This window comes from Cetorhinus maximus, chromosome 5 (assembly GCF_964194155.1).
Source record: "Cetorhinus maximus chromosome 5, sCetMax3.hap1.1, whole genome shotgun sequence".
Taxonomy (NCBI): domain Eukaryota; kingdom Metazoa; phylum Chordata; class Chondrichthyes; order Lamniformes; family Cetorhinidae; genus Cetorhinus; species Cetorhinus maximus.
The window spans coordinates 80,201,498-80,226,218 of record NC_135883.1 but is presented as its reverse complement, the minus strand read 5'-3'; the positions used below and the strand labels follow the sequence as shown (position 1 = coordinate 80,226,218).

At 37.5% G+C, this 24,721-nt stretch overlaps 1 protein-coding gene across 19 annotated transcripts in view; it reads right to left on the bottom strand.

Moving 5' to 3' along the window:
* Positions 1-237: 237 nt before the first annotated feature.
* Positions 238-24,721, bottom strand: part of epb41l2 (erythrocyte membrane protein band 4.1 like 2) — a 206,598-nt gene continuing 182,114 nt past the window's right edge. For 4 of the 19 annotated variants that reach the window (XM_078542095.1, XM_078542096.1, XM_078542098.1 and 1 more), the window contains 10 exons: positions 22,563-22,625; positions 21,524-21,670; positions 18,692-18,859; positions 18,254-18,307; positions 17,579-18,100; positions 16,942-17,070; positions 15,666-15,764; positions 11,999-12,079; positions 7,380-7,493; positions 238-1,384 (listed from right to left, as the gene is read on the bottom strand). In XM_078542095.1, the coding sequence (XP_078398221.1) occupies positions 7,386-7,493; positions 11,999-12,079; positions 15,666-15,764; positions 16,942-17,070; positions 17,579-18,100; positions 18,254-18,307; positions 18,692-18,859; positions 21,524-21,670; positions 22,563-22,625 (1,371 nt within the window). In that variant the 3' untranslated portion in view covers positions 238-1,384; positions 7,380-7,385. The remainder of the gene's footprint in view (positions 1,385-7,379; positions 7,494-11,998; positions 12,080-15,665; positions 15,765-16,941; positions 17,071-17,578; positions 18,101-18,253; positions 18,308-18,691; positions 18,860-21,523; positions 21,671-22,562; positions 22,626-24,721) is intronic. The other 15 variants (XM_078542105.1, XM_078542106.1, XM_078542107.1 and 12 more) reach the window with 14 other exon arrangements.

Sequence of the window (24,721 nt, the reverse complement as noted above, 5' to 3'; positions counted from 1 at the left end):
AAAGAATCACATTCGAAAATATTTACAACTATGTTTGTTTTTTTAAAAATAATTTTAAACTTTCTTTGTATCATTCACACTTTAATATAACAACTCTGCATGCGCAGCAGTTGAAATGATCTTCCACTATGAGCTTTAATAAGTTTGGATTCCTCAAATTATTACTGCCATATGTATCATTTGAGGAGCTTAACAATGGAATTAAACATAGGAAAATAGAAGATAGTCAGAACAACATATTTTAAGTGGAATTTATTTTCAACAGCATTACATGAAGCAAGAATATCAATCAACACAACTTTTAAGCTGCTAAAATATTATTTTGCTTCTTTGACAATAAGGGTCAAAAGCATAATGACAGTCATCAAGATTTAGTACTGTTTTAAACAAAGGCTAAGCAAAAGATTCTGCATTATCTACAGAGAAGACCAAATAATAAAAAGATTATTTTTTTCAAAATCTTCCTCAAACATTAGACAAAGCCATCAGAAATGCAACACAATTTGCCCATTAACAGCTATACTATAAAGCTTAGGTTTTTATATCAAGATTCAGAATGTAAAAGCATTTATAGAAATGTATTCAATGTAATGATTTTTTTCATTTGAGGAAATATGATTTTAAAGTATTAAATTTTAAGCTGTCTACCATGTTATAGAACTGGTAAGTAAATAGAAAAGTACCTCTTTCCAATATGGATCTCCAAGTTCTATGGATGACTTAAAAAAATATTATATAGTAAATGCACTACAGTGAATTTTTTTTATTGGAATGATGTTTGCTTAGCTTTAGGTCCCCTTTAAATTTTTGCAGCAATAGGCGGGCTAGGAGATCCTTTATAAACAGACGTAATTATTTTAAACTGACATGTTAAGAGTTTGAAGTGACACTGGAAAAGTTTGAAGAAAATCTTTCCATATTTCTCTTTTCCACAATATTTGGTAACTACTTGATCATGCTAAAAATTGTTTCTGTAACAACAAGGTTTACACATATTTATTCAGGTTTTGAAAGTGAGCCACTTATGTATCTAAATTAGTCACAACATTCTGTACAAAACTCTTGTGGAATGGGAATTCTACTTGTAGCCTTTTTTGTATTTTTACTTGCGGTTATTAAATTCTAAAGGTACATAGAAGTGGTAGGTTAATAAGTCATCACATTAGTAAAGAGTGAATAATCAAAATTACAGGCTAATGATTTTAAATAACTAACTCCAATGATGCTTTTCTGCAGGCCTCTGGCATCTTCAAATATTCACACTATGTGCGACTGCTATGTAGGGTGTCATTTGTGAATGCTCAGAGGTAACTTTTCTCTATTATTCATGGCAGTGGTCACTAATGGTAAAGATTCTTCATTTAGTTTCAGGCAATATTCATTTCTGGAAGTAAAGAGCACTGAAGATTAGCAAAGTAGCATTTAAAATGACTTATAAAAACTTAAAGATATACATTGCAGGTTGTTCAGTGAAACTGTACTTATGTATTTGGTCCTGATATCTGCCAGTGCCTAATGAAAAATGCATAAGGGCTCTCCTGTTAGGAGAGCAGGGTATTATAAGAATTGACTTTCAGCATTTAGCCTGGTGCTGCATGTTTGTCTTATACAATGACTAGTAACAGCAAAAATTTGCAACTGCCCAAATACATGTAACTGCTGCTTTAGGATTTAAAAAAGTAATCACCAAAAGACTGTATACTCAAATATTTCAAATTAATTATGTAAAAAGGATAAGTCAGAAAATACTGATAGTGGGCAAGGTACAATACATTATACAAATGTAATTTCAGTTCACTTTCTTTAAAGTATTCTTTTAATTCGTAAAGTAGGAGCACTCTGGCTTTTCCCTCCTGTGCTTGAAAATTTTCAACTCAAATTTCAATTGTAGTAAACTCAATATTTCACGTGGAAGGTGATCAGGGAATATTATATTTTGTTGTCCAAATACAAAATCGGCAGATTTAAAAACAAAATTTTATATTTTGCCTATATTTTTAAAAATGGCACATTAAGAATTTCTCGGTACGTTGATATACATTTTAATTAATTCCAAATTGAGATTTGAGCAGATGTTACATGGGTCAAGTCCAGAGTTAATTCAAACATGATATGTATATTTAGTTCAAAATCAGTGGAGAATTAATTTCAGACAATTTTTAGCTAGATTGATCAGGACATTTTACCAAGGAGTGAGATAGTAGAGTTCTTTCATAAGTGAAATACATCCATATGTGAGAAAAGCAGGAATCAATTTGCCTTATGTGACAACCAGTCATGGGGAGACCTAGTTTCCTCCAGCAAATACAAAACTGAAGTTGAAAAGCAGAATATGGCCAATGCTGGAAATCTAAAACAAAAACAGAAAATGCTGGAAATACTCCACAGGTCAGGCAGCATCTGTGGAAAGTGAAACAGAATTAATATTTAAACATCGACTATTTTTCTGTCTACTGATGCCGTCTGGCCTGCTGAGCATTTCCAGAATTTTCTGTTTTTGTTTCACAATATTGAAGCCGTTGCCTTTGGCTCCTGCCAAAAACTCTTACCCATTCCCAGGCTCGACTGAATCAGGCTGTTTGAAAACTCAGCACCCCGTTCAATCCCAAGCCAAGCTTTGAGCCCCATTGTTTATACAGCACAAAGACCATCTACTTATACCTCGATAATATTACCTATTTTGTGTCCCATCTCAGTCCAACTGTTGCTGAAGTTCCCAATAATAGCTTTGTCACGCCTAAGCTTGATTATTCTAAAGCTCTCCAAGCCAGCAAATGGATGGAAGTCATCAACAGTGCTATCAAGTGGCAGATACTCAATAACCTGTTCATAGAAACTCAGTTTGGCTTCTGCCAGGATCTTTCAACTCCAGTCCTCACTAAAATATTGATCCAAACAACAACACAAGTGAACTCCAGAGGTGAAGTGAGAGTGACTGCCCTTGACATCAAGGCAACATTTGACCGAGTGTGACTTCAAGGAGCTCAAGTAAAACTGAAGTCACTGGGAATTGGGAAAAATCTCTACAGGTTCAAGTCATACCTAGCGCAAAGGAAGATAGTTATGATTGTTGGAGGTCAACTATCTCAACCCCAGGGCAACACTGCGGGAGTTCCTCAGGACTGTGCCCTTGGCCCAACCAACTTCAGCTGCTTCAATAACCTTCCCTTCATCAGAAGGTCAGAGGTGGAACTGTTAGCTGACAGCTGTAGTTTTCAGCTCCATTTGCAATTCCTGATGGTATATCAGTCGATGCCCACTTGCAGCAAGACCTGAACATCATTAATGCTCGGGCTAGCAAGTAATATTTGCACAAGTGACAGGCAATTATCATCTCCAACAAGAGAGAATGTAACCACCACCCTTTGACATTCAACGTCATCACCATTACTGAATCCCCCAACGTCAACATCCTGAGGGATACCATTGACTAAAAACATAATTGGAGCAATCATAAATGCTGCAGGCCAGAGGTTGGAATTCTGTGATGGGTAACTCACCCAGTCTCCCAAAAGCCTGCCAGCCATCTACAAGGTACAAGTCAGGAAGGAGTATGATGGAATACTCCCCACTTGTCGGGAAGGCATTGGTACAACTGCAACACTAAACAAGCTAAATTCATTCAGGACCCAATAATCCACTTACCAGCTTAAACACCTGCCCCCTCCATCGCTATCATAGCAGTGCTTCTGTGTATCATATCTTTCTTTTTACTCATTCACAGGATGTGGGCATTGCTGGCTGGGCCAGCATTTATTGCTCATCCCTAATAGCCCTTGAGAAAGTGGTGGTGAGCTGCCTTCTTGAACCGCTACAGTCCATGCAGTGTAAGTACACCCCCAGTGCTGTTAGGGAGGAATTTTCAGGATTTTGACCCAGCGATAGTGAAGAACGGTGATATATTTCCAAGTCAGGATGGCGAGTGACTTGGAGGGGAACTTCCAGGTGGTGGTGCTCCCATGTATCTGCTACCCTTGTCCTTCTAGATGATAGTGGTCGTGGGTTTGGAAGGTGCTGACTAAGGAGCCTTGGTGAGGTCCTGCAGTGCATCTTGTAGATGGTACACAATGCTGCTACTGTGCATCAGTGGTGGCAGGGGAGGGGGGGGGAAAGAGTGAATGTTTATGGTTGGGGTGTCAAGCAAGCAGGAATGCACTATCTACGGGATGCACTGCAGCAAGTCATAAACATTTCTTTGATGGCACCTCCTAAACCATGTGACCTCCACTAGCTAAAAAGGCAAAGGCAGAAGATGCATGGGTACACCATTCCTCTAAGGTTCCTCTCAAAATCATACATCATCCTGACTTGGGCATATATTTATTTCCCTCTGTACTTTCATAAGCCATTTTTAGATTTCATTTTTGTTCTAACTGTTTTTTATTCCTACCTTTGATGCGCCCATTTTCCTTCTGCTTGGAATGTAATTACCTACTACATGTTTAGATATGCCCAGTTGCTATTTCATCTGCCATTGTTCCACAACCAATTGCACAGTTTGGGTATCTTTCAATCAACTGAAATTAATTAATTTCCAGTCAATACCTTTGTCTTTAACTCCTCTTTTAGATTCACATTGAAAGTAATTAATGAGGTTATGGTCACGATTTCCAACTGCTCTACCTTTAGATCATATGAGTTTTATTACTCAGATCTAGCATGCCCCCTTCTTTCTACATTCTTTTTATTTTTTATCCACTTGTTTTATTTTTATTCATTTATCTGTAGTTTTATCCCCTTTTTTATCCCATTTTCGATCCTTTTTTTCCCTCACCACCGCCTCTTCCCCCCACCCCATCCCCTATAAGGGCATCAGTCACTTTTTCCATGTTGTTCTTTCACACAATGCTACCCTTGTTCTGCTATAATCACACTCTGCTTTCTTACCTTTACACCACTATTAGCACCTTTTTTAGCACTAACCATTACCATTAACAATCCCTTTGTCCATGACATCTTTGTCAATCGTTCCTTTGCTATGTTCCTTTCCTATCGCCTTCTATCCAGCACCACCTGCCCGACCCCTCCTTAAACAGTATAAATTTCATCACATTTCCACTTCTCTTCAGCTCTGAAGAAGGGTCATACGGACTCGAAACGTTAACTCTGTTTTTCTCTCTCCACAGATGCTGTCAGACCTGCCGAGTTTTTCCAGCATTTTCAGTTTTTGTTTCATAACCCCTTCTTTGTTAGGTATGCAAAAAACATTACAAAAAATAAGTCTAGGATCAAGGAACCTTACTTTTTTGACCAAAAGATTCTCTCAGTCTACCTTAGAATTGTTCAAATCCTTCATTATCACAATTCTTTTACCTCCATACCAATATTCTTCATTTCTTTTCCACTGTCTGGTGGTCTATAATGTATTATCAACATAATAACAGGTCCAAGCCAAGGTTTTTTTTTCTTGTTTTCTAATGGATTGCACATTTGTATTTAAGCACTGTAACCCCAAATATTGATATGCTGTTTCTGTTTTTATTTCTTGTTCTTCCCTTCCCCATGCCTCTTCTTCACCTCTCTTATTTCTTCCATGATACATTTTTCCATAAACGTATCATTTAGATTTGCCCAATTTCTCTACTTTTCTTGTTTAATTCCTCCCCAACTCCTCTACTTATTCTCTGTGCAGAATATTGAGGCTAATTTGGTTAGGTAAAGCCTATTATGAATGTAGGGCCACTCTGTTCAAGAAATAATCCCAATGCCCTGGAAATCTGAAAAAAATCTCACCAATGCATAAAATCCATTTCTCTCCAAGTGGACCAACATAGAGCACTGAGTGTAATCTAATGGGCTTGCTTTTTAATGTTATACCCAACTCCTCAAACTCACTTTGAAAGCATTCCAGCCTGAAACTCCCTTTGCCATTTGTTCCAACTAAATCATGTCAGGCTACTCACTCTACTTCCCTTCCCAGAATCTTCTATATGCTTCTTAATTAAGCCCCTATATATAAAGCTAACATATATCCAAATGCTTTGATTCTACAGGTGTACTGTTGTAAAGTTGCACACTCATGCGCCAGGGAAAGCAATTCATACACCCATCCACCAAAAATTATCTTTTAAATTGTGCAGCCACTGTCATTTTGTGTATTCATGATTTTTTTGTGTTAAATAATTGTATTCTTATCTTTTCAGTCAACTTCAGTTAAGAGTTTCACTATCACCAGCAGTTCCACTAAGGAAGTTCTAATTAGTTAAATCCAATTCAATGTGACACCAATACATTTTTCTTCCTCCCATTAGGAAGGAGGATGGTCTCCACTTCAGTATATGCTCCATTCACTTGCCATATAATCAAATGACTCACCCCAATTGTTTCCTAGAGAACAATTCTTCAAACCAGTGCATTGAGTTTGTGAACATTGTCAACATAGCCAATAGTAGCAGTATCTGTAATTTGTAATCAATACACTATTGAAAGAAATGTTTATAAGCAACAATTTATGTACAGGAGGAAGTTCTAGAGAAGAAAATGTCATAAAAATAGCATGAAATTTCCACTACAAATTTCTGCAGCTTGCAATAGAGTGCTTACTCAACCACAACCTTTTTCAAATTCTGGGACACAGCACCCTTAGTTCAGAAACTCCATTAATCTATATGACTTTAAACATACTTCTAACGGCAGATGCTGTTCAAACAAATCAAATAAAATAAATATAACATTTATAGCAAAACAAAGAATTGTGTAAAGCATTGCAAAAACAGAAATCATGCAACTTAAAATGAAACTTAATACAACAAAAACTCAGGAAATATGTACTACAGTATTCCCTATTTAACCAGAAGGTAATCAAATAATTACCGACCAAAAGTGAAGAAATTGGGCCTAATTAATTAAATGCCATTGATTTAGCTGGAAAAAGCTAAAACTATTTGATTCATTAACATTTTGTTACAATTTGAGTATATTAAGATAAAATTGTGGTTATGTTAGCATTGTTCTACTTTTGCAATTTTCTTTTGTTCTTTCAATCAAAATACACATATGGAATTGTGTTAGTCAAATTGTTGACAAGTAATTTCAAAATTTTCTCCAGTAAATGTTTGCTTTCAGATTTTTATTGAAGCCTTATTGATTCTTGTGTTCAGTCAATTGTTTGACACAATTTAGATTAGACCATTCACAGCATATTAAGGTCAACTGCAGTACTATGACTTTGATCAGACAAAATACAAAAAAGGTGAAATTATAGGCAGACATTGCTAGCTAGTAGTCAACCAAGGATCAATGCAAATTCATACCATGTATTTCTCCCTGCATGGAAAACGAAAGCATGCTGAAAAAAGAATGGTGAGATATGAAGAACATAATATCTGCTCTGATTAAGTATTACATTTGCTGCCTCAGTAGATGCTGTGTTCCCTTACCTTAACTCATTCCTCCCCGTCCTCAGGGAGCTCTGTTTCTTTATGTACCACTACCCTGGTGACTGACATGTCTGGGTGCTGCTCTTTGGCTTCTTTTATTGCCTGGGCCAAGGCCTACCCAGAATTACAAACAATAATGATGGGATTGGGAAAAACAATACATGTCAAAATACACAAACAATGGCATAATTAAAGTAAGTTAAATTTACCAATATTTGTACGGTAAAATAGATATACGATTTAATCTTGTATAAAAAAAAATCAGTCATAAAAAAGTTTACTTACTGAGAATGAACTAATCAAAATTTCCAAATGGAGTGGTTGCCCAAAAGGTCCATGTAAAAACTGTGTGATTGCCTTTTTCAGAATATGTCCATTGAGCATTTATGGAGTAATATATCAGGTTTCCTCACACTTCATGAAGAATATATACACCTACACACTTAGCCCAATGTTGGCCATCGCAAGAGCTAATTTAAAGTTAATGTTCCATATTATGAATCAAGGGCAAGACTGGGTGGCTTTCAAACTAGTTCCTCAGATTCAAATCTCAGAGATATTAGGGCAGGTGACCAAAAGCTTGGTCAAAGAGATAGGTTTTAAGACGCATCTTTAAGAATGAAAAGGTCGAGAGGCGTAGAATCCTAGAGCTTAGGAACTTGGCATTCAGTGGTGGAACAATTAAAATTGGGGATTAGCAGGAGCCGGAACTACCGGAGCATAGATATCTCAAATGCTTGTAGGTGTGGAGGAAAATATAGACATAGGGAAGGGGTGAGACCTTGGAGGGATTTGAAAAAAGGATGCGGATTTAAAAATCAAGGTTCTGTTTAACCTGGAGCTATCATAGGTCAGCAAGCATAAGGGTGAAGCGTTAATGGGACTTGCAGAGTTTTAGATGAGCTGAAATTTATAGTGGATGGAAAATGGAAGGCTGCCCAGGAGAACACTGGAATAGTACAGTCCAATGCTAATGAAAGCATGGATGAGGGTTTCAGCAGATGTGCTGAAGATGGGTAATATTACAGGTAATGTTACAGATGCTATATGATATTTGTGATGGAAGGGGTATGGAGTTGGTATCACAGCCCAGGGACAAATCCAACAGCAAAGTTAGGGGAGGTGGTGGCATAGTGGTATTGTCACTGAAATGGTAATCAAGAGACCCAGGGTAATGCTCTGGGGACCTAGGTTCAAATCCCGCCATGACAGATGGTGGACATCGATGGTTGAATAAAAAGTCTAATGATGACCATGAAACCATTGCCAATTGTCGTAAAAACCTATATGGTTCATTAATGTCTTTTAGGGAAGGAAATCTGCTGCCCTTACCTGGTCTGGCCTACATTTGACTCTAGACCCACAGCAATGTGGTTGATTCTTAAATAAATAGGGCAATTAGGGATGGGGCAATAAATACTGGCCTCGTCAGTGATGTCCATATCCCACGAATGAATAAAAAAAAGTTGTGAAGATGTGAAGTTGGTTCAGCCAGGGACAGTGGCCGGGGAGGGAGAAGGGGTGATGTTGGAATTGATAACAAGGGAATGGGGGAGTTTGTACAGGGGCTAAAAAGGACGGTCTTCGGTTTCCACTGCTTACTTGGAGGAAATGTCAGCTCATCCAGGATGGGATGTTGGAAACGTCTGACAACAGAGGATGTGGAGAATTATAGAGAGGTGGCGCTAAAATAGTGCTGAGCATTGACAGCATACATGTGGCATTTTCAGGTGATTTCACAGAACACAGGTGAGAAGTAGCATTTATACAGCAGTTTTCATAACCACTAGATGTCTCAAAGTGTTTTACAGTTAATGAAGTACTTATTGAAATGTAGTCACTGTTGTAATGTATAGCAAACACGGCAGCTAATTTGCACTCCACTAACTCCCACAAACAGCAATGCAATGATGATCAGATAGTTTATGTGATGCTGATTGACAGATAAATACTGGTCAGGACACTAGGGATAACTTCCCTGCTCTTCTTCGAAGTAGTAACATAGGACCTTTGATGTCCAACCGAGCAGGCAGGTAAGACTTTGGTTTAATACCTCAAGTGAAAGGCGGCATCTCCAAAATGCTAAGCTCCTTCAGTTCAGCACTGGAGTATCAATATTGATTTTTGTGCTCAAGCTTGAGTGGGTAATGAACCTGGAACCTTCTGATCTTGGGGCATGTGTACCACAGCTAAAGGAAGCTATGGTTTGATTCTTTGGGGACTCCAGAAGTAATGCTGCAGGGTCAGGAAGGCAAATCATTGCAGGAGATTCTCTAGTTGCAACAGGGCAGGTAGGAATGAAACCAAGCGAGGGCAGTTCTGGTCAGCTAGACAATACAGGAAAGGTGATAGAAGTGGATGGTATGATCAACTGCCATTTTGTATATTCATCTTATTGTGAAATAAAGCAGCTCATCAATTGTTGAATTGAAGTCTTATATCAATGTTTGCTCAGCCAGCCTGTTGAGAGGTTGAAGTAGTATATGCGTGCAAGGCACAAAGGGAATACTACTAATTAGCTCTCTTCCAACATTTCTCTATCTTTGCAAAGCACTGTGCTGAAACCTAAGAAAAGCTGGCACTCCATCCATCATAGGGCACTCCTTTTGACCTAGGCCAGCCCAAGAAAACTAAGAAATGGCTGCAATATTCTATGCTTAAGAAAGGAGACACTGACTATCTAATTGACCTGGGAATTCTTCCTGACACCTGTACAAATCTTAGACCGGGCAATCTAACAGAAATTCAAACATCAAGAACATTTTACTGTACCTTATGAATTTGCATTGTGAATTTAAAATAGCATAACATTTAAAGCACATTGAGATTTTCCGTTGACTAGGGTTGGCACTAAGCAAAGTACATATCAATCATGAAAAAGCACCCCATAAACATACAAAAAAACTGCCTCTCAACTTTCTGGTGTAAACTTTTCAAAAAGGTAGAAACTTAGGTTACATTCAGGCAGTGCAGAAACAATGCAAAGTTAAGGCGGTTTAAGGCATTTACGTTACTCTTGTTCTTGTGGCAGCTATTGTCTTGCTATATAATTGCTATTCCTCCCCTGGGCATCATCATAATATTCCCCAAAGTTAAGTATTTCACATACCAAATTCAAAAATCAACAGAACTTTCATCAGGAAAAACAAGGTTAGCTGTTGTGTGACATTTGGATAATCACGGGAATACCAGTTGGCCATTCAGGCCCTTGAGACTGTTGGATCATTCAATTAGATCATGGCTGATCTGTATCTCTCAACTCCACTTATCCAGCTTTGTTCCATATTCATTACCCTTCTTGATTATTTTTTAATTTATTTTCTAGCTTTTAGTGATTTTGTGTCCATGTATAGTTCAATCTTTGTTCCTCCACAATTCCTAGTCTCTCACCATTAAGAGAACGTTCTAATTTGTCTTTTTCCTACCAGAGTGGATGACCTCACACTTCTCCAAATTGAACTCTATCTACCACAGTATTATTCCAGAAGTATTTCTTCCTGCCAAATGACAGCAACGAAAAAAGTGCTACGCTGAAAAACATATAGCTCAAGTTTTAGATTAACTAAATAAATTATTCAGCTTGATGGAATAACTAGTTCTTTGAATATCTTGTTCTAATGTCTATGTAGCGCTTATGCAACAAAAATGTTGCAAGTTTACAGAATGAGGAGGCAGACAAAGCAACAGAACAGCTACTTCGGGTAAATTGATCTGTGAAGGCTTTAAATGAATGCATGAGCAACCTCTCAATACTGCCCAATAAAGTATTAGTTCTACAGTTCACTGGCCTTCTTCATGACATCAAAGCCACTAAAAAACATCTTTATTTAAAAAGAACATTTAATGCAACAGTATGTATAAAACTAATGAAGCAGCACACTGCTTTTCTAAATTACTTCCCAACGCTCCACAGCAAAATGGAGCAAAAAAAAATACAATTCCAAGGAATCTTTCTGAACAAAAGCTAGAAAATCACTGCTGCTATCAAAGGTCTACATTAATACAACAGCTTGACCATAAAGTTTTAAAGCAAACATTTTACATTTATATGGAACACCAGGAAGGATAGCTCTGACTATAATTATACAGAGCTCCAGGTTTCTTCACTCTAATGCTTTGCCATGGAATAAAAAGCAATAAATGTTTACATCTAGGTAAATGACTCAAAAATGAGGCAGATCTTCCCAATAAGCAAAACTCACCAATAACCTACACTGAACTTCAAATAAAGATTTAAGAGAAAATATTGCATATTTTCTTTTGTGAAATATTTAAGCAGACAAAAAAAATCAACTTTATGCTTATACTTCCCAAGACAAAGTCAGAATGCCAGATGAAATAGCTTAAAGATAAATGCTGCTGATATTTTAGATAAATGTTTGAAGTATAAAAAAGTGCAGAAAATTAAAATGTGGCAAAGTTTGAAAACTACATCAAAAGCTCAAAATTCTGCACTAAAATTAGTCAACGTTAACTCACTCCCATAAATTAATGGGAAATTCACTTATTTTCATCCTACTTGCAAACTACCATTGAATCACTACTGGGTTACTTCATACATATTTGAAAATACTCAAGCCCGCTTGTAAAATAAGTTTAAAATGAAAAATAAAACTAACCTGATCATGGTCTATATCTGTATCCCCCGTGATAACAATTCGTTTTTCAATTCTTGTTTCAGAAACGCCACCTTTAACGGTCTAAGGAAAAGTGAAGAATTAAGTCAGCCATTGATTTTTTTTCATGAATAAATAGTGGACAGTCAATCTTTTCAGTCACACCTTTGTAGCCAGCTTCATTTGATTTGATTTTTCTCTCAGCAGCAAACGAACAGTGCTAGCCATTCATTACACTCAGGCATAGATCTTCCATGGGATATTGCACTGGAACTTGCTATAATAAGAAAGCCATTTAGTGCAACACCACCTACAGGAGTTCTAGAACCAGCCCGAACAGGGAAAGCAACTTTGTTTCCCTCTAACCAGAATGAAGAATCATTAATGAAGAGCACAGAACCTGAGCCAGCAAGTGTCAATTAGGCTACTTCATTCAATGCTAAATCAGCAACAGATAGCAAAATAAAGAGGGAAAGAGGAATGGGAAAAAGAGAGTGCATGTACGAGGGGCAGAAACGAGGGGGTAAGGGCACCAGGGCAGGCACAAGGGGGTCAGAGACACGCATGAAGAGACGGTGACAGGGCGAGAACGATATCATACGTTATTGTTATTTACCGCTTGAGGGAATGCACAACAAAAATCATTTCCAGTCCACAAAGATAATCAAAACATTCACATCATCATTCACATCACCCTCATCCACAATACATTCTGAGCCACTTACCTGCTCAAGGCAACGTCCCTTTCTATCAGCTCAGTAACCACTGTGAACCATGAACCTCATCATATTTATACTGATCCCTACTGCCTTCCACTCTGATCACAATTAGATATTTATCCAGCTTTCCTCCCCCCTTGAAGAGTTCATTACTTTTGATGGGAATTTATTTCACATGTCTACTGTTTAGTTCAGGAAAAAAAATCTGGTCTTGTTGAAACATGTTGATTTTGAAACTATCCCCTTGATCTACAATTATATTTCCAAACTATTTGTGTGTCAATATTCTGAACACCCAAATCATGTAATTTTCCTTCCACTCTATTCTCAATCTTCTTTTCTACAATTTAAAGCAGTTCAGCTTATGACTGTTTACTTACACCTTGGAGTCTGAGTCATGGTTTGATCTTGTGCCAATTCTAAACCATATATATATATCAGCTACCTTTAATACACCATATTCCTAATGTAGTCATAATCATTGTGACTTTGTGGGGATGGCAGTGGTTATCGGCCCCTGCAGCTTCTAGTCTCTACAGTCTGCAACTCTTCTTATATTTTGAAGTAGACATGAGAATTAAGTTCATAAGTAGATTCTACATTTACTTTGATATTTTCAATCTTTTGTCACTTAAATTTTGGTATTCATTAAATATTAGTATATAATTAAATCTATCACATTCTGTGTTTTGGTACTGATGAAAATATAAATAATTAAGTTTTATTTTTAAACTTTGTGGTTTTTTGTATTTATCAAAAATTTATAAATACTGATATACTTGAATAGCAGATACCTGAATTAGTTGATGCATGCAATTCCATTAGAATTCTGGAAAAATAAGCTCTCTGCACCCTTTCCACCCAATTTAAAATGGAGAAAAAAATGCAACAGGAAGTCAGATTGTGCAGTTAGGAAATGCATGCAAATGCAAGATTAAGATATGGATAAATATTAGGACATCTCATAGCGCAGTTGAGGGTTATTAAAAGTTTTATGCAGATCATTCTTATAATGCTACAGCTGTATTACTCACTTAACCTTCAGAATTGAAGAAATTTTGGAAGATTACAACTAATGCATCCACTATCTCTGTAACCATTTATTTAAGACCCTAGGTTGCAGGCCACCAGGTCCAGGGGACTTGTCAGTCTTTAGCCCCTTTGGTTTTCCTAGTACTTTTTCTATAGTGATAGTTTTAAATTCCTCCCTCCCTTCTGTCCCCTGCTTTTCAACTATGCTTGGGGTGCTTTTTTTGTGTCTTTTACCTTGAAGACAGATACAAAATCCTTGTTCAAAGCCTCCGCAATTTCTTTGCTTCCCATTATTAATTCCTTAGTCTCATCTACTAATGAACCAATATTTACACTTTAGATTCTCTTTTCCTTCTTATATGCTTATAGAAACACTTACTGTTTGTTTTCTTATTTCTTGCTGGTTTACTCTCATACTCTAATTCCTCTCTAAATTTTAGGCATACTTTGCTGGCTTCTAAAATTTCCTGCTACAGGAATCACAAAATGTTACTATGCAAGTACAGCAAGTGATTAGTAAGGCAAATGGAATGTTAGTGTTTATTGTAAGGGGAATCGAGTACTAAAGTAGGGAAGTTTTACTACAGCCGTACAGAGCCTTATTGAGACCGCATCTAGATTACTGTGTACAGTTTTAGTCTCCTTACTTAAGGAAGGATATAATCACATTAGACGCAGTTCAGAGAAGGCTCACTCAACTGATTCCTGGGATGAAGGGGCTAGTTAATGAGGAAAGGCTGAGCAGGTTGAGTCTATACCCATTAGAGTTTAGAAGAATGAGAAGTGAACTTATTGAAACATATAAGGTCCCGAGGAGACTTGACAGGGTGGATGCTTAGAGGACATTTCCCCCTATGGGAGAGGCTAGAACTAGGGGACAGTTTAAAAATTAGGAGTCGCCCATTTAAGGCCGAGATGAGAAATTTTTTCTCTCAGGAGATCATTAGTCTGTGCAATTCTCTTCCCAAGAAAGCAGTGGAGGCTGGGTCATTGAATAGATTTAACGCTGAGTTAGATAAATATTTGATTGACAAGGGTTATGGGGTATAAACAGGAAAGTGGAGTTGAGGCCAAAATCAGATCAGCCATGATCTTGTTGAGTGGCAGAGCAGGCTCGAGGGGCCAAATAGTCTACTCCTGCCCCTATTGCTTGTGCTCTTGTGTTTCGCAATCTTCTGGCTTACCACTAATCTTCACTACACTGTATTAAAATGTTTCCTTTGTTGTGGCAGGCAATATAAAAGGGGCCCATTGCTTCAAAGAGGGAAAGGAAATGGGAGCCCATGTCAAAGTGACACTATAACCAAGGAGTCCTCAGCCATTTTTAAAAACCAGATAGTGCCTTGAAAAATGTCTCTCCCAACAGCATGGTATAATTTCTTATTTTGAATGTAGGAGTTAAAAGACTAGAGAATCAGTATTTTATAATGTGGTACTGCAGCAGGACCATGCGAACAGGTAACTGAGAAATGTTATTTATAACCCCATAATATGCTACATGGTGCAGTGCAAGATTTAAATGTCATTTCATTCTCATACTAATTTGACTATTCCCTTTAAGAAAGTAATCAAATCAAAAGACATAGGTACGTTGTGAATAAGTACTTAAGTGTTACATTGCGTTTACTCATTTACTGGTTATACGCACTTGCTTTAAAATGACACACTGATTCATTTTTCTAAAGGTACACTACCTACCGATAGGCAGAGTGACAACTGATCAAAATTACAAGGAACAGTTCACTGGCAGCAGTGAGTGCCATCAAATGACATCAAAAAATTTCAGCAGTGCACTTTGTTAGTAAAATAAAACAAGGAACTTAAATTCAGTAGAAAATTTCAATGATAGCAGGCAAACAAAGCTATGCTTTTATTATACAAGCCAAACATAAATGGATGGCCTAACACCTATTGCACACCTTGGTAATCTGGGTCGTCATTGTTGTACAAATAGATTCGGAAGTTATAGTCTGAGCACTCATCAGGACGCCAGGATCGTTGTCTCCACTGCCATCACCCTTGAAATACAACAAAATGAGAAAGTCCAATCAATTTGGTCAGAAATAATAATATTGTTATAATACTGTTGAATACGTAGGATATTCAACTAGATGAATAAATCAGTTTAATCAAGTGCCATTTAAAAAAAGCGCTGCAATAGCTTACACATTGGTGCAGGCCATTGCTTAAGCATCGCACTGAAGTGAACCTTTTCATCTGATGCCTTGATGGAGCTAAACAATTACAGAAGTCATTAACTAACACGGTCTTCACACTATTAACAACCTGATTAACCTCCTGAATGTTGAATAAGTAAATAACACTGCAAAGGGAGCCAATAAATCGGTGCAAATATTAATAGACGAAATGGCGTGCCCCTGATTTCGCATGGAGTGTCAGAAGGAGCAGATAAGTTAAGTCTAGGATAAACTGAATATTATAGAAACGTTTGACTATTTAAGCTCTGGAAAACAAGGATGTTTCAAATGTCACTTACTTAACTGCACTGTTTGACTTTGCTGTGGCAGGGTACTTAGCTACAATGAAAAGCATATAACAGCACAGCATTTTGTGTGAAAACTCACTATTCAACAGAGTTGATGCAACTTTATAGGTAGTGTGTGTAGGGCACAGATCAAATTCTGAACCTCACCTTGAACTGAGGAGACACACATATGGGCAAAGATCTAACTAAGGCAAAAGCTAGCAGCAAATTACATCTTGTATATCTGAACATTCAAATGGTGATGACATGACTATTACTAAAAGGAGAGCTCATCGTTACCCAGATCTCTCTCCAGCAAGTCCGCCAAAAAGAAAGGTGGCCAAAGATCATCTATACTCGTTTTAGTGGGAAAGAATTAATGTGCAACACACAGGTAAGAGAGTCAATACTAGTGAGAAGTATTTACATGAATTGATTAATATTTTATGCCAGGAACTACAGCTTTAGAATATGTTTGCAAAATGTAAAACTGTGCTATATTTAAAATTCTTAATCTTTCAAAAATCTATAGGCTAACAGAAATATTTTACAAGTTTAAAAACTATGGAGGAACTTTTGGAAAAGTATAAGCATATAAATTGGCAATGTAAAAGCTACAATTTACATGGTATACACATAGTTGCAATCCTCAATGTAAGGCAATGATGACATATCTAACTTCACCACTTTTTTTGGGAAGGTAAGTCTACCTGGGCAGCTTCATATGTAATGGTTTTAGTCTCCGTTTGAACAATTGGAACTTCTTTTGTTGCAATTTCAGTCTTGTCAGGGCTCACTGCATCAGAGATTGTCACCATTTCTGTCTTTACCACAGGAGGCTATTAATAAGAAATTTAAGTAAGTAAAACCAGATATACTTTAGAGGATAAGCTAAAAAAAGATGCCAACTGAAACCCAATAGTAAGAAGAAAAAAGTGAAAAGCTATAAAATGAAAAGAATGGAAAAGATTCATATCATAAATGGGCTAATGAAAAAACTCAAGACGTTTATATTAAAACAGATAGCATGACATAAAACACAGGATGCAAAATATTCAACTATTTTATACTTCAATAAACAAAAAAAAATACATCACAAAGAAAAATTTAGTGGCTGCCCAAACCTCCAGTGCAAGCAAGGCAGCCAGAAACCAAGACTGAAGCAGGCAGAGGGGTGGTTGATAACTATTTCTGTCTATTTTGGGGGGAGAAAAGAAACTTGCTCAATCTAAGTGAATTGAAATTGTTCCAGAAAACCCATGACAGACCAGGAAAGAGGTAGTATGCACTGGAGAGGACTCCAGCACACTAACATTTACTCCTGACCCAATTGCTGTGAACATTTACCTCCGTGCAACATATAACTTCTGGCACAGCATCATTATCAACATACGAAACATCTCCATTTAGCTTGGGTTTGACGTCTTCTTGCTCTTGCTTGTGCTTTGCTTCCTGAAGTTCTCCATTCTGCACTTCTTGCAAATTTTCTTCCGGGACATCCTGCATTTTACGTACCACAACAGCTGGAAAATGTACTGTTTCAATTTCTGTTACCGAAACCTTGGGCTCCATTCCTACTGTAGTCAATGTCTTAAATTCACTTTTTTCTCTCTTTACATTTTCTCCTTCCTTGGTCTGTGGGTGGTACTCTGCCTCTTCCTCACTCTCACTATGGCTATCAGAGGATGAGGCATAACCCTCTTTTGCTGGCACCTTAGAGGGGGGCACAACTGTGCTGCTTTCAACAGCTCTTTCAAGTTTTATTTTTGAATGGCTGGGTGCTCTCTTTACCTCTTCAATCACTATTGTTTCTTCTACTACAACCTCTGCCTGCTCCTCCACCTCGGATTTCTGTTTCTCATCTGAGCTCTACACAAGGAAATGAATGAAAAAAAAAAAGGATGAGGCAAGAAACATGAAATATAATCATGCAAACTTAAAAGGATAATCACAGAAAACAAAAGAAATGAAGAATGATGTTACAGTGGTTATGCTCTGGTGGAATTATTTAATAAAGACCACCTTGGCAACACCTCCGACTCCTGCTGGAAGCCCCTCTGTTCTTGAAGCAAGATCCTGGAGAACAAGCAAGCAGCCACAACAACATGTAATGAATATCCTTTACCACTGATTGATGGGGAAAAAAAATCAACTATGACAGATGAAATTGCTGCAAAGAGTTCCCCATTTATAAATAAATAAATATACATACATACACACACACACACACACACACACACACATACATATATATATATATATATATATATAAAAATAAATACTAAATTATGAAAGACTACTGTACAGCTACAAAGAACATGAAAGATAAGCAATTTAAAAATGCATAAAAATACAAGAGGACATACAAATAATGACCAGGACAAAACAGAAAAATCACAGCAGCATGTTAGACATACTGTGACTTTTATAACTACCAATCAAATTCCATTCTAAAAGCACCTCAGGCAACTGCTTGGAGCATATGAGAGAAACAGATTCAGCAGCAGCTTTTTCTTTCAGCCCCGCACCCTCTGATGCCTGAGAAATAGCAGACGAGAAGGAGGCCACCAAGCCTGTTGAGAAGCTCTCTTTACTAAGTAAAAGCGATGTTATCTCCTCTTCTAAGCTCTAAGCAGTTAGAAAATTGAGAATAAAGATTAACAAAGATAACACACAATCTTACAGGAGAAAAAAAAGAGACAGAGGTTACACCATATCACATATTTATATGCTTTTGCCTGTAAGTAACAAAACATGCCATGACAAGCAGGTCTTTTACAGCATAAACACAGAATATCTTAATATCCACAAACATTATTAATCAGTTTTGAGGCAATATGCCTATTCTGTCTAAAATATATTTTCAAAATAGCAAATCCTCAACCCACGTCATAGAATTTCAGAATTATAAAAAAGTGTTCTGTAACAAATTGCCCGAGATTTCATAGAATTCCTATTGAACACCCTTAGTGAACAGTTTTAAGATTTGCCTGTTGACCCTGGATTGTGCAAGGTGTTAGCATGTCCACACAACATGGAGTTTAACATCCGCAATGTACTTCACTTAATAGCCGTGTTCCCATGTGTTGGAAATTGTCCAGATTCCAAGGAAAACTATGAACATTTTGTAAAATAACAAGTTTACAATTTTGCTAGGAATATGTAAACAAAAAATCTTCAAACAAATTTATGCTGTGCTATATGGAGTGATTAAAATTCTTTGCACCATGTGATTGTATTGTTATTCTAGCAAGCCTATTAATAAATGCCAAGTAAAAAAATACGATTTAATCGGCCTAAGCAGCATCTTGATCAAGATCTTTCCAAAGCAACAAAACCACATAAGTGCAAAAGAAGAAAATCAAAATCGATCATCTAAAAAAAAACAGAATTCAAGTACTAGAAAGAAAGAAAAGTTTAATCCTGACGAAGCTAACTGAACAGTTTTAAGATTTGCCTGTTGACCCTGGATTGTGCAAGGTGTTAGCAGAATATCCTTCCGATCTCTGGTACCTGAAGTTTGAATCCTACTCAGACTAATGGAATGAAGAATCCCTCTGTTGCTGGCTGTATGTATCATACATTAAACAACTTTGGAAAGTCAAAACCTAGTTCTTAGTCAGCTTCGTCCCCTAATTTGACACTTGCAATATAAGAGAAGCCATAAGGATGATGATGTGGAAAAAGGAAACAACACAGAAGTGTGATAGAGGGTACTGATCCAGGGCTGGGACAAGGTAGAGAGAATTTTGTTTTGCAGCTGTATACTACTGAATTGGCAGTTGCTTGATGGCAATAGTGAGTGATTCAAATCAGAAGTGCTTGATCTCCAAGTACTAACATTCTTTGCCTTGATGAGCACAAAATGCTTTTCTGTTTTGGAAATGGAAACAAACATGTAAACAGTACGCCAACACAGGAAGACAGGGTAACAGGCCACAAAGGCTTACAACAAGAAACGTACACAAATGTACAAGTTTTATAGAAGACAAGTTAACCATGGTGTTTTTATATTTAAATAAAAAACACATGGAAGAAGCCTTACATGCAACATTGTATACAGCACCTAATTAGCCTGGAATTGCTGCTAGGGATTAAATCACCAAGTTCCACCTAAACTACGCCTGACACTGCATTAGTTCTGCCAAAATGAAACTGCACCCAAGTTTCCCGCATTTATCAGCACAAGCCCAAAATCTCTCATGAAGCAGCGCAATCAAGCAATGTAACTGGCCGATTCATTTGCAGGATTTACATTCTCCAACTAGGATGATTTCTGCAGCGGCAGTGGATAGGTCCATGGCTTCCACTGGCTACTGATGAGATGATTAATGTTGAGTTCACATGACCATAGGTGCTCATGCACCATGAGAATCTCTGCACAATGTGAACGCCCGAACTAGTGCAATAGACAGGAACTCACCTTTCCAACCTAGTGCATGACCAGCTTGTGGGTGAGGACTGGCTCAGGTGGAGAGTCTGTTGAGTGAGCTTTAAGGATTGCAGATATTTAAGTATAATGTAGTTACAGGCGCAACTTGCTTACTCTTAAAATTCTATGACCCTTTGCATTAATTGATTTGTTTCCACCCAGAGTGAGCTGTTATCTGCATGGATAGTATACAAAAACTCCAGGTCCTAAATCTTACCTTTACAAGAATCATATCCTAAAATCAATTTCATACCAGTTGAAAATTCTCAATGACTGAAAGTGCAACACATCCACTGGATGGTTATAGAAAATGTTCCAAATCTTGATTCCATTTCAGAAAATCTTCACCAGGTGAAGAAACAGTGGCTCTAATATGGGAAATATCACAGGGCCAATAAAGCTAAATGTAAACTCAACACTTTAAGGCACAACTCAAAATTCCCAGATGGAAAGTTTGCAGATGAGTGGTTGGAGACTGAAGGCCACAATATTGTACTCCATAATCCTTCTAAATGTGTTTCCAAATTGAGTTTTAAAATAAAAGCATCAACATTAATTTGTATAGGAATTCCTCACACATGTTCACCATTGAAAGGAAAAGAAATGAGCTTGGAATAATAATTTGGGATCCTACATCGAATAATGCAATTGTGTGATAGGATGAATAAATTAGAAATTATTGGTAAGTTGTCAATACCTTAATTTGTTAAGGCACTCAAACACAAAAATGCTTATCCAAATTAGCATTGCAAATATTTTTCTAATATGTATGAAAGCATTACAAACCATACAAACACAAACATCCATCAAGTTGGATCAAGCCTTCAATTAAAACCTGAGATTCTGCTTCTGACACATACCCCTTCTGTTTGCAGTGATAAGGGTTTGGTCAATCGATTTTCCCATTCATTTGGACGTGGTTCAGGTGTGGATTCCATGAAACTGCGTTTTAGCTCGCTAATGCTAGCTTGATGTTTCAATAGATCCTCCTGGGTCTTATCAAGGTCCTAATTTCCGCATATGTACACAATTAGAATGAGACAACAGATCAAAACTAAATTAGTCAAAAAATGAGCAACACACAGAACGCCTAGGCTCACTGAAAACTGGTTCTTTATTGATTTAAAAAAGTAGCCTGCTGGCTTGTTTATTTTTTGTAAACCTCAATTGTTTAGAATTTATTTGCATAAGCCCAGCTTTAATACCAGATATCACTTGCCTACTGATGCTAGTCTTCCAATAGTACAATTTGGACAGTGCCATTATTATATTAATAACTTGAAACATTTAATATTAATTTCTATTGAAACAGGGATCATTTTAGGTGCATCCTTATTAGTTAAAGGGCAATCATAATTGACCGTGAAATAGTTTCTAAAATTTACAGCAAGTGTAAGAACCTATGTTAAAAACACAGCTGATATAAGTTTCATTAAAAAAGGTAAATAATCAATTTCTTTTAAGATCTAAAATTAAATATTCAGTGAGACAAGGCATATGTAATTGCAACTTAGTGTGAAACTTGGAGTGGTCTGTTTGATTTTAGTACATATTATATATATTATTTGGTAAAATCACAAAATTACATATAAACGGTCAATTAGCCCAGTTACTAGTCTGCAGTAATTCTGGTTAGTAAATGTGCTCATTCATCTTGATCTAACTGTAGTAAAAACACTTTTGTTTCTACCTGGAACCTAGTTTATATTGCATGCTAATATTCCAAGCTAATCCACCACAGCTCAGGATTTGAAAAATACAACTTGGGGAGGTGTAGCATGCGTTCAAATGATTTCCATTCCCATGCATTGCATGCAAAATCCATGGCAACAGCCTGCTAGTGAAAGTTCATTCAGCGCAAAACAATAGCCCATCCATGTACTGAGATTTTATACAAACCTCCAACATTAAATTGCTATGTCTGATATAAATATTTTCTCCTTCTATGCTCAATGACTTATTCTGTGAAATCGAGAGAAAGAAAAAGGAAAGAAAATTCCAACATAAAAATAAATAAAATCATATGGGGCATGCAGGCACCAAAACAAAGTGAAAATTAAGAAAAAAAATCATCAAGGAATGAAAAAATTACACTACCACATCCCACATGATATTCTAAAACATTCCAAACCTAACAGTTGAAATGGGAAAGAATGCAACCTTTTGCTGCTGCAGTGCTTCTTCCTGCTCCAACTGAGTGCATCCAACAAGTTGCAAAAGAAAATATTATTTCTTCACTATTTTGAAAAACTAGTCAATAAAAATGGCAACTACATGCAAATAAAAAAAATCTTAACCAGTTTGCATATTTCATCTGCCTCTTTGCCAGGGAAATGGGGGCAAACCAAGTAGTGACTGCTCCCCAACACATTCCGGGGAACTTCACCACAGTGCCTGGGAAGCAGATTGACTGCCTACTGCTTAGAGGCAGGCAGCCAATTTATATACTTAAGGTCCCAATTTGGGGTGATTTTGTGGCCAAATAATCTACCTGGAGGGGCTTTCCCTTTGCTCCGAGGGGCCTACTGGCTTTGACCCCCTGAATTTTTTTTACTTACCTTATCACCTCCACGGGCACCTCCATTTTGAGGAGGCCTCACGGACCTCGACCTGCCTTGGCAGTGCCCCCTTTTCCTGGTGGAGTTGTCGAGGATTCAGAGCTTCCAGCCCTTTGATTGCCTGGTGGCATCAGGAGTCCACATGGAATTTGGAGGCAGACAACTAGGAGGCTGCCTACAGGAAGACAGTGAGACACTGGTCTCGCAGCCAGCAACTGCCAGCTCGGGACCCGCATTTGGACCAGACATCGGGGTCCCGACACCAGGGAAAAATCCAGCCCTTTGGCTCAGCTTTCTTTTATGTTTATACCTCCTGCCTGTAAAACGTAAGATCATAAGAAATAGGAGGAGTAGGACATTTGGCCCATCGAGCCTGCTCCAACATTCAATGATCATGGCTGATTTGATTGTGGTCTTAACTCCACTTTCCCACCTGTCACTCATAACTCTTGACTCACTTGTCAATCAAAAATTTGTTTAACTCAGCTTTGAATATATTCAATGATCCAGCCTTAACTGCACTCTGTGGAAGAGAACTCCAAATACTAAAGACTTTCAGTGAAGAAATTCCTCCTCACCTCAGTCTTAAATAGGAGACCTCTTATTTTTAAATTGTGCCCCCTAGTTCTAGGTTGGCCCATGAGGAGAAACATTCTCTCAGTATCTATCCTGTCAAACCCACTCAGAAACTTACATGTTTCATTCAATATTAGAGACCATGAAACTATCATCGATTGTCATACCCATCTGGTTCACTAATGCCCTCTAAGGAAGCTAATGTGCCATCTTTACCCAGTCTGGCCCACATGTGATTCCAGACCCACAGCAATGTGGTCGACTCTTAACTGTTCTCTGAAGTGGCCCAGCAAGGCATTTGGTTCAAGGGCAATTAAGGATAAGTAATAAATGCTGGCCCTGCCAGCAATAGCCACATTCCATTAAAGAATAAAGAGAAAAAAAGATCACCTCTCATTCTTCTAAACTCCATTGAGTATAGGCCCATCCTGCTCAACGTTTCCTCAGAAGGCAATCCCTGCACCCCAGGAATTAGCATGGTGAACCTTCCCTGAACTGCTTCCAATGCATATATCCTTCATTAAGAAATGCAACAAAAACTGTACATAGCACTCCAGGTGCAGTCTCACAAATGTCCTGTACAGTTAACAGTTAAAAGCATTCCTCTTTACCAACTGTAAGTATTTAGTACCTGCTTTTTGAGGGAAAAATGGAGGCCAAGGGGATTCTTTTTTTTGAAGGCGATTGTTATGACACAGGTTTGCTTAGACATAGGTATGGAATATCTGGACTATTTACATCATGTCTTCATTAGAAATAAGTGGGATCCTAAAAGCCATTTTGGTCAATCTGGGTGGTTGCAGTGTTCCAACTAAACAATCAAAGCCTTTGGGACTTGAGTGGAGAAGGGGAGGAAGGAGGGTGGGATATAAAGTGTAAAGTAGCTCCGATTGTCAACACAATCTTGTCTATTTTGAAGTGAAA